The 16,390-nt window shown below is 37.2% G+C and overlaps 1 protein-coding gene across 6 annotated transcripts in view; it reads right to left on the reverse strand.

Moving 5' to 3' along the window:
* Positions 1-16,390, reverse strand: part of SOBP (sine oculis binding protein homolog) — a 115,724-nt gene that overhangs the window by 80,806 nt on the left and 18,528 nt on the right. For all 6 annotated transcript variants that reach the window (XM_062572682.1, XM_062572683.1, XM_062572686.1 and 3 more), the window contains one exon: positions 10,599-10,750. In XM_062572682.1, coding sequence (XP_062428666.1) covers positions 10,599-10,750 — 152 coding nt within the window. The remainder of the gene's footprint in view (positions 1-10,598; positions 10,751-16,390) is intronic.

The following is a 16,390-nucleotide window of genomic DNA, read 5'->3' on the forward strand; positions in this document are numbered from 1 at the left end:
GTTTAACTGCAGAAAATTGGGGATTTGGTCAAGTGGCTTTTATGTGTGGAAGTATCTGCCTTTTGTGGGAAAATTCAAGTTTTTCATACCATTTCTGCTTTTTCCTTCATACCTGAAAAAGTGCATTATTTGATCCAAAACTTTGAATATTTCAGTTGCTGGCTAATATGTTATAGGTACTGCAGCTTTTCCTAAAAAAACCCGTATTTTTCTGCAGGCAATCGAATTAAAAACTTTTCTCACGCATATAAAAAACATTCCTCAGCAGTAAAAATATGTATCTAGTATTGGAACTAGATTCCTTTGGAATGCAATCAGCTTCTTATTTCAATATCTAACTTTTGGATTTAAATATCTACTTCTTAGGCATCCAGTCTGAAACTGCGGACTTAGATATGCAGGTATGCAAAAATGCATTCATCGCTTGTGTGGAACATATCAAACTACGCACAGACATCAAACCACATCTTGAGTCCAAATGAGCTATGTTCATTGTCTAATACGTTACATATAAAAATTATATCCCAACTCTTCTTTAAAATTTCACAACTGTTCAGGTCATGCCTATCTTAAAGTCACTTTATTCTGCCATTAAACAAATCAAATAAAATTACTCAGGATCTCTCAGCTTCATTTCCTATGTTCAAGAAGAAAGCAACTCTCTTATCTCTTCCTTCTTCTTCTTCTTTTTTTTTTTAACACCATACAAATGACTTCCAAATTTTCAGGAACAGTTGCTGGTTTTAATGATATATTGCAGATCCTTGTCAATATCTCTGCTGCTTCACACTTTTATTTCCTCAGGAACACTCAGATGAGTACCATCTGGTCCTGGTGATTTACTGCACTTAAGTTTCTGAAGTTGCTCCATAACTTCCTCCTAAGAGACTTCAATTTCTGTTATAAGGCCCCATTCTGATTTCCTGTGAAAAGTGTCCTTGGAACAGGAATTTCCCCGTCATCCTCTATAGTGAAGATGGACTTAGAAAATTAATTTAACTTTTCTGCTGCTTCACTATTTCAGTACGGGCTGGAGTCTGCAGGGTGGCCTATAGGAGCTGCAGTGTTAGAGGTGAGTTTTCTTCTACTATGATACATTTTCTATACCTTTTACAGCTCCCCATACATATGCACTTCAGAAAATTTCCTTGTCCTTTATTTTAGTGTGCACTTTATCTCATAAACCTTTTTTATAATTGACATGAGCAGATTTTCAAACCTTTGGAAGGATGAGTTTTGCCTTAAAAAGTCAGATAGTTGGTATTTTTGGTACAAGTGTGCCCGGGACCCCACTGGCATTTCCACAGTTTAACAACAACATTTCCAGTTTGAAAAAAAATGTTTTTTCCTCTCTTGCTGAGTGAAAACTACAGAAACAATAAGAAAAGAGAGCACATGCAAAATAATGAAACTGCCTGTACACAATCTACAGTCAAATATGCAAAGGGTCTGATCTAAAGCTCATTAACATCAACGGAAAGTCACCCACTGATGCCAATGGAATTTGGATCAGGCCCAAAGCAAGCACGTCAAAAGGCAGAATAGTACTTTTTCTCTAATCTTTCAGTTACAGTAATCATAGGTGTTGTTTGCAACAGTAGATGTAACAATTTTTCCAATAAACGTGTGATTTTTAAGTTGACAGTGTCCCTTTAAGCTTATGCACTTCTTCACTTAACTATGCCAGATTTACTCTCCCCTTTCTACTTTTTCCTTGCTCAGAGGTATATGTACCATCTGTGCATCTAATATGGTGTTCTTAAATAGCCTCCAGAGTGATTCAATGCTGCTTTTTTTTTTCTTTTTTTAAACTTTCTCTTGGTTAACCCTTTTCCTTGTTATTTTAGAATCATCTCTTTGAGAATTCCTCTTCCTTTCTTTCTTTAGGATGAGGTTACAATCTCGTAATATTAAAGTTAGTAGTATATTCACCTGTTGTTTTAATGTCTGTGCATGAAGGCAGAATCTGGCTTCCTGCTTTTCAGGCAGGAGATTAAATAAACCAAAAACATCTGAAGCCACATACACACACAAAACCCTCCCACCCCTAAAACCATCAGATATTTTATGACTGTTTCTAAAAATTATTAAACAGATGAGCACATTTACTTTAGATACAAAACTGCATCCAGGCTGACAACTTGCAACATATGTTTACTTTCAGCCCAATTTAAATTCAAATGGATGAGTTATAAACGCTTGGGTTTTTGACAGAGAGCAGCCTGTAACTGAACTTAGCTGGCCAGCAAACAGTCTTTCACTATTGCAGAAATTATTTTCTACAGCAAAGATATTTGACTTTTTCAGGCTCTTGCCATATAAAAAAATACCTGTTTCTTCCAGCAAGTTTAACACTTACACTTCAAGCACTGCTTGAAAAATAGGAAGTAGCTGACTTTAACTAGCAATTTCTGGTAATAGATTTTCCTGTTCATCTGGCAGCGTGCAAGTTCTATCCATTTGGCCTCTCCTAGCCTCATTTAGATTCACAAGGTCAGATTCAAGGTTAATGTGTGTAAGGGCTTCTTCAGTCTTGCTGTAAACCAGCAAACATTTGCAAACAAAGTTGAAGTGATGTAACTTTCCTACCTAGAAGGGGCCAAAAGATATATGATATGGTTTATTCCTTTGGTCTGGCATAGTTTCACCACTGAATTTGCCCCAAGATTTGTGTGTGTGTGATGAAGAGGGAAGTAACCATTTTAAAAGAAACTATGCAAACTTAATTTTGCTTAATAACATATATAAATACAGATCATCAACAGACAATAATTTGCCACAATTCCACTGAAATACCATCTCTATGGCACAAATTACTTAGCTGTTATCTAATGTTTGAGAGCACTGGGATAGCTACTTCTGCCCCTGTGAAAATTCAGAACTAGAAATTACTTCCACCTTCAACAGGGCCCCTAGAATTTTCTATTGCTGCCCATTATGGCCTTCTGCCTAAGGAAGAAAACTGTTAGAATTTCACCTAGTTAAACTATGCAGTTAATTGCAGTATTGCACACATCTTTCCAGGAGTGTGTACTCAGGGTCTCACTCACAACATTATTCCTAACCCAAGCATATTTTTGAAAACCATATTTGATTAATTTTGATTTTTAAATAAATGTATATGTATCGTGAAAAAATACTCAAGCTACTTTTTTCAATATTTCCCTAAATTAATGAGCTGACTGATAAGTTAACAGATGTATCAAGCCAATAATTTATTCAAGTGTCATGATATTTTTGAACAAATATATTATTTAATATGCATTTCATTATTTGCCCAGCTCTTACGAGTATTAATGATTGATGTGTTCGTGAGAAAATGGAAAGCGGCATCAAATATAACCCATGCAAACGAAATTCACTTTGCAGATCTATCCTAAGTTTTCATTAGAAAAAATGCTGTTTTCCATTACGATTCTGTATTGATCAAATGGAAACAAAGCTGAAAGGTGCATTATTTCATATGAGGTCAAGGCAACACACGCTAATCTAATGTAACATGAACAGAGATAGTGGAATATAGAAGAGAACAATATTTTACTGTCTAGCTCACATACATCAGAGCCAAAGGAGTTCAGAGTAAAGTAAGCACCCATGTGTATTATGTCTGCCCATTTTCTGAATGCATCATTGCTATGCATCTAGACTCTAATCAAAAATCCCTTGATGATATAGATACATACTGGACACAGAACATGAGTTCTATCTTGCCAAACTTTTTAAAGGAGCAAAATGTCTGTTTTTCTCCTAGTGTCTCTCTTTCCACTTGTTTAAAAGACCTCAGTGATGTACCTTAGTAATCTCTAGAAAAATAAGTACAGACATCTTTCTTCCTCAGTCACTCTGAGAATGTATCCAGCAGACAGCAACTTCTTCCATAACTCCAATATCACGGTGTCGTAGTATCTCCTCATTTAAATCCAACTCAGTGGTCTAAACTGCATAAATCCAGCACTCAAAAACCTTAAAAGCATTTCCAGTCAAGTCCTAATGGAATTAGCAGTATTTTGTTGTAACATCTGTGTGTAAACAAAACCTACTTCTGGCAGTGAGGAGAGAGTCAATCACTGAAGCAGTTCAGAATTGATGTGAGGCCACCTCACATAAACTGGTCGATTCATTTGACTCAAATGCCTGCTGTCCAAGAGACAGCAGATTCTAAAGTCGTAATTAGCACATTCATCTTGATATAACCAAAGTAGCCAGAATGCAACACGACTGATGTAATGTGACATGGTGGTTAAAATTAAAAGTGAACACGCCTTTTAATTGGATTGGATACCTGCTGGTAATTCAGACAATGGGAATTTGATTCAAATTTATAATATTAAATGGCAGCAGATGGACAGTAAAATGTCCATTGAGTTTGCAAACTGACAAGCACACTGGTTTGCCAGGTCCCTTCATTAAGGCATTGGTGGCATCAGTCAGTTGCTGATGCATTTCATCATTAGCAATGTTAATACATTTTGCTTTGGTGTGGGTGAGCAGTGAGATATTCTGACTCTCACTAGGTTAATTTTGGAATTTCATTTGCTGCTTCTAATCATAGGAAAATCTCAGCTCTGGTTTAGGCAAGGAATTTTGGTTTTAGTACCTAGTAAGCAGAAAGGTCAGCTGATGACAGCTAGACAATGATACCTACTCTTCTCCCTTCTAACTAATGCCACCCATCTCTCTCACAACTCAGGATTTGCTTTATATTTAAGAGTCTGTTACAGATTCTTGGTCACTGTCTGGGGCCTTCCACTCTCTACATACTTTGTAAACATCCTCTGAGGGAAGATATTTTCCTTCCCCCTCCTTTTCCAGACAGTTCCTCAAAGCAGTTAGCCATTGTGCCCCACACTATTTCCTCTACAGACCCAGCGTTACATCTGCATTCATTCATTAGCACTCGTTTATATCCTAACATAGCAATTATAGCTATAAAGATGTTTGTCATCCTTTCCCCTTCCACTTTTGAGCGTTAGCAAGAATCTTTGCTAATTGGCTTGTGCTGCAATGTACATACACATGCTTATGTACACGTAAATACATATGCACGCATTCTATGTAAATCCACATAAAAAGAAGAAAGTTTGTGAATTGTTTCTTAACTCACACTTCTCTATATCTCTGTAAAGCCAAATACAGATCATTTCATGCAAACCAGGTAGGCCACCAGCCCTACACTGACCTTTCTGAATACCAAATTGTTGCAGGTTAAATCTCCAGTATAAATACTAGTTTTATGTTCACAGTCCCACATGTTTCCACTTTTTACAGAAAAAGAATCTGAAGGAAGAGGTAACATCTAAGATTTTTTCTTCTGTCAGGGGCATTATTTGCATCAAGTCACTTTAAGCAGTTTTCCAAATTTTCATGAATGGTGATCATTTTACAAATTAAATTTTGCATGTGCCTAAGGAAAAAAAAGAGAAGCTAACTTTTTTTTTGCCATTACTCATTGACTTAACAGGGAGATTGTTACAAATTTCTCATGCACTGTTAGGCAGCATAATTAAGCTTGAAATCAAGAGAACTTTCTTTGACAATCCTCAGTAATAATTTGGGAGAATGATAGCTTCTATTTACTCCTAATTTTTAGTATGTGTTTGTATATACATGTCCTTATTAATTATGTAGCGATATACATTAACTGAAAAACTATTCAGGCAGGAGTGCTAAGGCTTTATGATGATGCTATGTGCAGTTCATTGTTTTTAAATACAAATTGAAAATGGAAGGAATTATCTAATGCAATGGAATGCATTGCTAAATAAAGGCATATCACTTCTTATGGGCCCGTTTCACTCTTCAGATTCATTCATGCCATGCAGATGAGATAAAAAAAATGCATAAAACTTCTTCAGGACTGAGTTCCAACACTGAAAAGGAAATGCACCTTGCCATTTCTCTCACCTTGGAACAGCAGGGAGAGTAAAGTTAGATTCTGTCTTGGAGAATAGTGCCATGTTAGCATGAAGGATGTCTGTCCTTGCTCTCTGCATTTAAGTCCATTAGGACCACCACTAATCAAGTTACCTGGCTATCTATGCTATTGACCCATGTACAGTGCTGCAGATCAGTGTCCCATAGGAGGAGAAAGAAAAAATGATCACCATTTACTTTTTCTTGTTGCTAAACAGCAGTTTACTTGTACTTTTTGATTAATGCCTTTTTGTTTATTTGTAGAAGTTAAATTTGATTACACTGTAAACAAAAATATCTATCATCTCCGAGTGAAAGGCAGAGCAAAGCAGAAGCAAATTCAAGTACTGTCTGACAACCTGGCAGCCACTTCCTCTCCAATATCTTAATCCAGTCAAGCAGTTAGTTCCAATCCAGTTAGTTTTTAATATATCTATGAACAGCACATATAACCTACATGAATTCAGTACTCATCCTAGGTTTGGCCATTAGGTCATAATAAATTTGTTTTCTGACTCATTGATTCAATAAACTTAATTTTAAAATTAATCTTTTTAGGCTTCAAACTCACTGGATCCAATTATGAATCCAGTATTTCCCTTTAAATTTAATATTCTGAAACTTGGTGGTCTAGTGCTTTTTGCCCGTGTGCCTCCTTAGTACTAAACTTTATATTAGTCGGCCTATAAAATTAAATACTAAGGAAGAGAGTATCGGAACAGCTCCAGATCTTAAATCTATTCAATTACAAACAAGAGTATGAAATACTCCCTTTCCTGCAACAGTTCCTTTTAATTGGTATTATTATGTACAACAGGTTATCATTATGCACTACTTCATTATGTACATTTGACTATGCATACTAGACCAAACAGGAACACAAATTCAGATTTGGGTTATTTTTGTTGGGGGGAGGGTTGGGTTTTTTTTTTCTGACTCTCATATAATCTAAATACTTTGCTCTGCCTAAAGGTGTAAAATAATTTTTTTTCTTCATTTATTTCTAGTAATTTAGACAAAATAACACTCTGTGGGGAGACACATTATAACTGCAAAATATATATATTTCTATTCTTGCAAGGCATGTTTGCTAATAGAGATAATTTTAAATGGTCATGACTGCAGGATACCTAGGACAAAATCTGCATTTCTTATGAGAAGAGCAACTTACAATTGTGCAAGTCTGTTTTCCTTAAAAACTCCCAGTCTCGGCCATGAAGCTCCCTGACAAGCCTGGCTATACACAGATGCAGAGCATGCACCCACAGAATTTCTAGAGTACAAATGGACACAACTGTGCTATGACAGAAGGTATGAAGGACGGAGAAGTACCTCCAACTAAAGTGCTTGGATTCAGACACTGCAGAGGCAGCAGTGTGCTGCCTTATTCCAGCATATTGCTGCTCTTGCTAAACCTACTGCATGAGAGGGCTGGGGAAGGACTTACAGAGTGGGAGTAGTCATTGCCCACCTACCCAGAGATTTTGGGGGGCATTTCTCTTGCCCTCTGAGGGCACTTGAAGCTGGTTTCATGCCAAGCTTTCTCCCAGCTGGGAATTTGTGGGCGTGGGGTGTATCCACGTAGATTTACCCTGTGTATGGAAGAGGATTTTTTCACTAGGGTGATGAGAAAAATCCTAATTCTGAACACAACAACTGGCATTCAGAGATGTCTAATTTGCAGCATTACTTAGTGCCATTTTGAGACATTAACAATGATTTATTCTTTACTGTTCAAACCATTCTATCATTTTAAACATGTGCTTATTACAGCATCTCTTATCTGGAGGAGAGAGGGAAGACTGCTTAACACAATCCATTAGGAAATTCAAGCTTTAAATGAAGTGACCACAAAGTCCTATCAGCTCCCTGAAATGCAGCAGCTGTACATATTTAATGTAATACAACACTATATTGTTGCAGAAGTCTGCTGTTTAAAATATACATAAGGCAGGTGAAATGTGACTATTTTACTCCTCTGTTTGAAAAATGAGAAAGTGTAGAATAGCGTAACTTCCCAAATACATAAATAAACATTAGACTCATGGAGAAGACAGGTACACTGTTGGACTGGTAATAACAGTTTAAAGGTCAGCAGTTAAATTATTGCGACCTTGTTCCGTTGATCTTGTTCCTCAAGATTCTGCTCTATTACTAACAGGTGAAGTGCAAAATAAGCAGCATGAGGGTCACCTGCATTCTGTTATACCAGCCTAAACTCAATGGCAACATTTCCTAAGGATTCTCCACTCTGATCATTTAATGCCCTAAACAGCTACTAGGCAGCTCTAGATTTCGAGAGTTGCATTAGATTCTGCAGAGTACCAGATTTCACAGAGGTGAAGGGGAATAAAATGTAACTTGATGATTTACCTTGAAGGGGATCTAATGTAGCAACGAACATGTCATCAATCACATGTTATTTTGCCAAACTTTGCCAAGTTCTCCCACAGGACATATTTTTTAAAATTTGTGACCTTTCTAGTGAAGAACAGGACATTTCAAAGGGATATAATAGCATATTAAAAGATTAGAAACTTATTATTTAGGAATAACTTACTATATTAGGAACTTATTATTATTCAGATACACCCAAAATATAGTACAGAGAACTTTCTGTATAAGAAGCTGAAAGTACTCAGAGCTGAATAGCTTCCAGAAGTAACTAATAGAGGTGTAGGAAAGGAAGGTAGGGTAATGAGATGCACTAATTCAACCTTTCTTATAATACGAGGTCAAGGAGATATCCAATAAAGCATACAAGTAAAAAAAAATTGAAGACAAGTAAAAGCGAACTTTTTCTTCTATTGTATGACTGATTGAATTCATAGGCATAAACTGTCACTGAATTCTGCCACTCATGGGATACTAAAAGGCTCAAGTATATCTATGCATTATGTTAACATGCTTTTTTTTTTCTTTTTTTAGTATGGGATATAAACCCCCCTATTTCAGGATCTAAGCTATAGACTAAAAAGACTCTCTTGTGAATTGGTTGTTCTTTCACCAACCATTCAAAGGTAGCCTAAATTATCTGGTACTCATCAATGCTAGGCACACATGACCACCTAACTAGGATCACTGACAATTCTTCCATTACTTTGACCTATCTCACTCATGTAAATTTATGACTAAAAGTTATGGGAACATCATCTGACAGTTATCTGTATCCTGTTACCCTAGAACATCTTACAAATCATAAAATATATTGAATTGCACATGCATAAATATGCCTCTGTGCACATATACGTATATATTGGAACCTTTCTGTCATGGCTCTGAGCATCAGTTTATGCGTCTTTCTTTGCTTTGAAATGAGGAGTACCTAAGAAGAATTTATTTCACTCCTCCACACTTTTTCTAGATAAAAGGGTATAACACCACTCTATACAGAGGATTCCACATGACTTTAACTTGCCTATCTGCTCCAGTAGACATTATGAGCTTGATTCTCAAAGACTGCAACTATAATTCCACTCTACTGATTTTTGCAACCTAATTCTTCAGGCACTTTTTTTTTTTTTTGGCAGGATGATGTGACCCAAATTCATAAAGGAGGGTAATTTGCTACAACAGTGCATCTTGAATCTAAGATCCGTATGTACTTAATTGTTATTACTGGAGATTTAAAATACCAGATTTGAAGATCTGAATTCTTTTGAACTTGACAGACTTTGAATGTTCTATAGCATGAGGGTAAATTGTATCATTTAGAAAACCCAAATGTAAAGGGTTTTAAGAATAATAAATATTTCTAAGACAATGAAGGCTAACCAAAGTGGTCCTCTTGGACTAAAAAGTGCCAAAAGGACATAGCTACTTTTAGAAAAATTGAAAGTGCTGGAGTGTTACTTCTTCTTCCTTTTTTTTTTTTTTTAATAGCATATCACACATTCTGCAGCAGAAAACAGCTGCTGAAATAACCTAGAGGGCATTTTCAGGCATGGCACTAAAGCAATTACAGCGATTTTTGTAGACATTCAATATTAGGACTACATTCTAATTTTAGACAAAGTCAAATTTAAACCAAGTAGGAGGGATTTTCATGCTACTTTAGATGTTCTGACATTGCTTATCCCAAATCAAAAACTATGATGTCTGAATTTTGCAGCAATAATTTATTAACAAAGATATGCTTCAAAAGACTGAAACTACAGCTTACTGGCATCAGTGAGAAGATTTCCGCTACATTGATGGAGCTCAGATTCAGGCCCTAACAGCCTAAAGCCCACTGCCATGATCCCACTGCCACTGAACTTAGTGATACAGCTTCCACTGACTTCAGTTGAACAGGACTCCTGGGGTAAGTCTTACATAGTCTCCATAACCACCCTGTAGTCTATGCAGGACACAGCCTCTACATATCCTGTTCTGCTTTCATGATTCCTCCTCTTCGCCATGTATACGCAGCAAGTATTCTTAGATGCTAAGGCCAAATTGGGACTCTTATGTTACTGTTTATTTAAACTTATTGACTCTCACAAAACTTAAGCATCAAGCTGAAGGAAACTGAAAGAAACAAGGTTAGTAAAAGGTTGACAGTCCAACAGACAATACAGATAGAAAGCGAGGGACTAGATGAAACAGAGAAGCAATAAACAAGCTTCTATTTTATGCTAAATAAGACCCATGGTGGGCCTGATTAAAACTATGTCTATGGATCTTCATATCCTTATTTCTCTTACCTTGTTTCTCTTGAAATATGCTCTTCGGCAAGCTGCAAAGCACTTCTCACTGCAGAAGCATTTCACTTCACTTCCCATACTCAGGGAATAGCGCTTGATTCCAACTTTCTGGCACCAGGCACACATTATTTGTACATTTGACACATCATCTTCTACAACAGAAATATAAGAACAACATTTACATGAGATGCAAACACCTTCCTCAGACATCTGCATGCTCAGTCTTAGATATAACCAGCGCCGGCTCATCTTATTTCTAACTTCCTCACTCTCTGAGTGGAAACGTGCAGCTTATGACTACCAGCTTGTTCCTTAGGCAGCCAGTGACCTGTGCCAACCAGGCTCAGTAGATTGGCAGAGCTTCTAAGATGGCTGGAAAAGGTTATTAACTTAAAAATGGTGCATTGCTGAAAAGCTCTGGAAGTCTTGAGAGCTTTTTACATTTTTAAGAGTATGTGACTATTTATTAAATAATTAACCAAGGCTAGAGACTTAATAATTACTGCTGCTCTGTTCTTGTTGCTTACAGTCCCTCATGGAAAGCCCCTGAGATATTCTGCTTAGCAGCCTGACGATAAAATACACTTGATACTGCACCAAAGTAGGGTTCTAACAAGAGTCCTATTTTAAAGGAAATATCCCTTTTCAGTGTTGTTTCTAAATACTGACTAAAGTACAAAGTGGGGAGCTTTCATTTGAATTTAGTAGTCACAAAAACAGAGCTGAGTGAGAAGGAAGACGCAGCACTGTGGTAATGATTGCCTGGTTATTTGCCAGTTTTTATTGTTATTGGTCAGAGAGTTCTTGAGTCTCTTTCAAGATCTTCTAAAATGTCTTATGAATATGATATGTACGCCTCCTGATATGAAAAATCTTTCATACTATTACACTAGTTTGAAATTTTTATTTCTCTGAATACTTGTGTTAACAGCCTGGTACCATTAGCTAATTGAAACTATTCCCTTCACCTTTGCTCTTTGCTGCCCTTCCAATGTTCCTCATACCTCTCCTTTATTTCGTAATTATTTTCTTTTCGGTTGACTCCATCACTTCTACTACCTGGAACTTCCAAATCCTTTTCCAGTGATATTCTTTGCTGCCAATTTGTGTTGCTCAAATTTATAGTTGTGCTTAGCTCCTCATGTCAAATCTTTTAGAATGTAGGAGTAACTAGCATGAGGGGGGGCAACACACTGGAGTAATAGAAACTTCAAAGAAAAGAAATACCGCAGTACTGAAATGTTATTGCACTCTTTGTCTTAAAGTCCTAACAATGTTCTTGTGTGGTCTTTACTCTTACCCCCACTTCACAGATGGGGACAGTGAATAGCTAAGACTCTTAAACAGATCAATATAGCAAGTTAGTGAGAAACTTTTGACTTAAAACTCAGAATTCTTTGGTTCTTATGTCCAGTCTATTACACAGCATGACCTTTCAGTTATGGACATCAGCCATTGTCTAACTTCTGGAAAAAAAAATCCCCAAAGACTAATTGTTAAAGCAGTTCCGAGTCCATGAGCTGTGGAGAATTCATAGCTCAGAGAGTCTGTCATGCAGTCATCCCATTTCCCTATAAAGGATTTGTTTTTGAAGCTACACTGTCATCGTTCTGTAAAATTATTGGCAAACTAATTTTTAGCAGAGTGATTTGGCTCTGTTCCCCAGCTATCATAACTCAGAACTACGTGCTGCATTTTATTCACCTTAACGGAATAAATATTGCCAGTTTAATAACTTTTTTCCTTCCACAAATTGTGTTATGATTTATAGTTACAAATAAAATTGCACGGTGTAAAAAAATGACCTTTTAGTTTTAATCAGGCTGTACACCTTTAAGCCTATGTTTAAGGCTAAGTCATAACATAGATTTGTGTTTAGCGCATTTTATCATTTACTCTTTAGAGTAGGATTTGCCAATATTATAAATGCTTTAATATATTGAATATCAAGGGAAATCAAAACTCTTTGGCTGAAATTATCACTGGCCATCTACAGGGGTCAAGAAGTCTACTGCTGAGCTGGTTGTAATTTGACAGCCAGACACATAGGGGCACAGAGTTGTGTTAGTCTGCTCTTGCACTGTACTGTCAGAGTTTTCTCTCCGGACCAGCCAGCACACCAGCCCTGGCTGGAGTGCTCACTTCAAGAGCTCTTCCTACCATTTTTATCCTGAGCCATTTGAAGTACTAAGCTTTTAAAAAGGCACCCTGGCGCAACTATTTTTGCACCATAATAAACCAATTCCTTACAGACTGAATTTGCCCCCTTTGAATTTACCCGGCAAGAGAAGATCCTGTGAACCAGAGGAAACAGACAGCAACCTCTTGTTTCAGAAAACAGCAACATATATTCTCCTACTGATAAGAAGTATTTTATCTCTGGAAAACAGAAGATCTAACAGTGATCCCTTTATAATAGTCTTCATTAATGGTGAGAATAGCTGTCATAAATGAAAAGAGAAAATTATAGAGCTGAGAAGAGAGTTCACTGGCAAAGGAGATGCTGGTGTACTTCTTTTCAAAGCAGTTAGGCTTTTCTGGAGTACAGTTTTTATGGAGAAGCACAAAGCACTGCCACTGGTATTCTCAGGTGTTTTCAAGCATGGCTTAAGAGGGGAAATATATTAATTAACATTCAATTCCCTGTTAACAGACACACATAATTCTCCCCTAGATGATGAGAAAGACCATATAATTGTCTTTTTTCAATTATATAACATCCCAGCAGCAGCAACAACCATTTAGCTGTGGAGGATCTACATTATACCCTTTGCTGCACAAGGTTATGCAGGAGAGTAAGGCTTACTCTACCTCATTTGGCTGAAGACCTCCTTTAATATGCATCCTGGCAAGAAGAGGATGGGACAAGGAGAGGCATCTATTCTGTTATGTTCTTGTCCTCTCATGCCCTGAGCAGCAGAATTTGGCCACCACCAAAGGGGGAATGCTTTGAAGCAGCATTGCTTAACTTGTGGTCCAGCGATCTGTTAGCCAATAAGCAGCGGAGAACGGTCCACAAACCATTCCCAGCTCCAGTTTGCATCTCCAGGAAGTGAGAACTGCTACCCGGAAAGCATCAACAATGTTCTTAATCAAAACGTTCATCATTTTGAAGGACGGAAAGGAGAAAGAGAGGGAAAGAAAATGGCGGAATACAATATAGCCCCTTTAATAGTAATAGTAATACTAATAATAGTAATTAAAGTAGATGTCTTTTCTATTTAAAAGACTCATACACACCGCTACAAAGGATTACACCAACACAGCCAAGCAAAGCAACCAAGAAACAGCAGTACTACAGAAGGTGGTTTGGAAGTAAGTGCTTTCTGGCACAGTACACTAAAATGCCACCTTTCAGTCATGGCTGCTCTTACAGGTGCAGGTTTGCCCAAGTAAACTTTTGATGTAATGCCAGCTTCTCATAATGCAATACATCAGGTGGAAAAAGAAAGAAAAAAAACTTCATCATGTGATTAATTCCCTATTGATTATCAACAAGAACTTCAGTTCAGTTTCCTCCAGTGGGAGGAAAATTTGCTCTAAAACCAATCTCTTTCTTTTAGCTTCAAGTGAAGCTAAGAATGGCAGAGAATGGTACCCATTCTTGGTACTTGGGATAGATACAGAACTATGTTCTACGGCTTATGTAGCAAGATATATAGATGACAGCTAGGGACAATGATAAAGGTCCAAACTTGATTGTGTGCCTGCTTTCCTGACACTAGTCGCAATAGAGGTCTGAGCTGAAGCTGTGAAAATATTTAACAGGGTTGTTTGATTGCAGTGTATTAAGTTTAGTGACTGAAAAAAAGAGGACTGCAACATTAACAGAAAAGTAATAGTCCATGTATTTCTACCATTACAATTCACAGCAGTGGGAAGCAGTAACTTAAAAAAATCCATTAAGACTGTGTGTAATAAGAAAAGCCAGAGGCTGGCGATTTAATTGCTTTCTCTTGCTAAACACAAACTGGAACAATCCAAAATCAGTAATTCAAATCTTCCATTCAAGCCAAGATTCCTCTCACTTTTTCACAGACCTTTGTTTCATAAGGCCAAATTCTTTAAAAATCACTTTACCAGACTCTTGCCCTTTTTGCATGAAAATGTATCAAATACCAGTATCTAAAATACTCATCAAGAAGAGTCAGCAGCAAGGAAGCAGGGAAGGAGAGAATTTTGAATCAAGTAGTTTGAGACAGCTTATCTACCTTGAATTTTTTCTAAACTTTTAGATAAAGTCTGCACTAAGAACTTCCAGCTCTAACTTCTAACTTCCAGCTAAGAACTTCTCCATAGTAACTATACAGATATACTACTACATCAGCAATGTGCTCCTATTTTATACAGGCAAATTGTTGCTGGTAGGTCTAGCTTAGCAAATCCCCTTGAGTAACCTAAGCTCACTCCAACAGCACGTCCATGTCTATCACGCGAGCACTTGCTGGAGCAGCTCTGTTGATGAAGACCATTCACCATCACCTTCGGGACTCACATAGGTAAGCTGACACACGTTTGTAAAGTAGGAAAAGAATGTCTGCAAGTCTTAGCACAGATCATTCTCAAATGGTTAGACCAAGAAATTTTTTTTGTTAGCAACTGCATTTTACAGACAGGCCTGCACCCTTATGACATGCTCTTGTAATGTGCTTAGCATGTTCTCAGGTTTATCACACTTATGAAAGATAGCAGAGGTACTCATACAGGTAAAACAAAGTAGAACTGACATAGAAACACTGAAGAGTAATATGAGAGTTTTCAGTAGAACTGAAGAAAAATATGTCATTTTCTGGTAAGTATATCTGGTAATAGAAAAACATATTATTTCATACACAGTATAAGATCTGAACTTCCAGCCTCTACTCTTGTAAGTTCTCAGCTCTTCATAAGAAGTGTTATTTGGAGAGTTCCAATATTGTGTTCTTCTGCCCCTGGGTTGCTTCATTAGAGCTGGAAGAAACACTCCCGGCACCACTGCGCAGATACTATTCAGATACATCTCCTTATGGTTTTTAGCCTGTGTATTTTTCATAATGAACAATGCAATAAACACAGAGTGTTTGCAGTGTTAAATCATGTTCCCAAAGGGAGCAGTTTGTATAACAAGATAAAATTATCACATTATAATAACTAAATATGCATCAGTCTAAAGCATGCTTCAATTAATCATCAAAAGTTTGCACCGCCTCTTTAGGTCTTAATTAACCAGAATGTTTGGTATTTTTTTTCCTTTCAAACTAGGGTGAAGGAACTGCAGAAAACTGTTCCTCTGAAAACCAGTGAATAACAGTTTAGACTAATCATTCTTCTATAAAACCATTATCGGGGGGGGGGGGGGGGGGAGAAAAGGAAGGAAGGCAAAGAGTATGTAACAGTAAATCCATCATGTATTGCTCTGCCCCTTTATCTAGGGAAACCAGCACGGCCTCTTGTGTTTAGCAGGATGATCCTAAAATCCCTTAAATTCTGGAATTAAATCCTGCTCAGTTTACTAACTTTAAGGCTGCAGTAGTCTACAAATATCATTTTGAATTAACTGATACTTATTTTCAACTTCAACTGTAGTTTCAAGAATTCAAGTGAAACTAAATGCAGATACAGATCTAATCCCGCAGTTTACAATGATCCTCAGATTGGTGCTCCAAAGTTTCCCCATTTCCTTTCAAGAAATTCAGCAGGAGATACTCAACTGTTCTGGCAAGACAAATATTTTACTCCTGAAGGTACCCAGTTGCAGTGCTGCAGGGATCTGTATCTCAGAGGGTACATCCACTGGACTGAATGAGTTTCTG

This window comes from Rhea pennata, chromosome 3 (assembly GCF_028389875.1).
Source record: "Rhea pennata isolate bPtePen1 chromosome 3, bPtePen1.pri, whole genome shotgun sequence".
Lineage (NCBI taxonomy): Eukaryota > Metazoa > Chordata > Aves > Rheiformes > Rheidae > Rhea > Rhea pennata.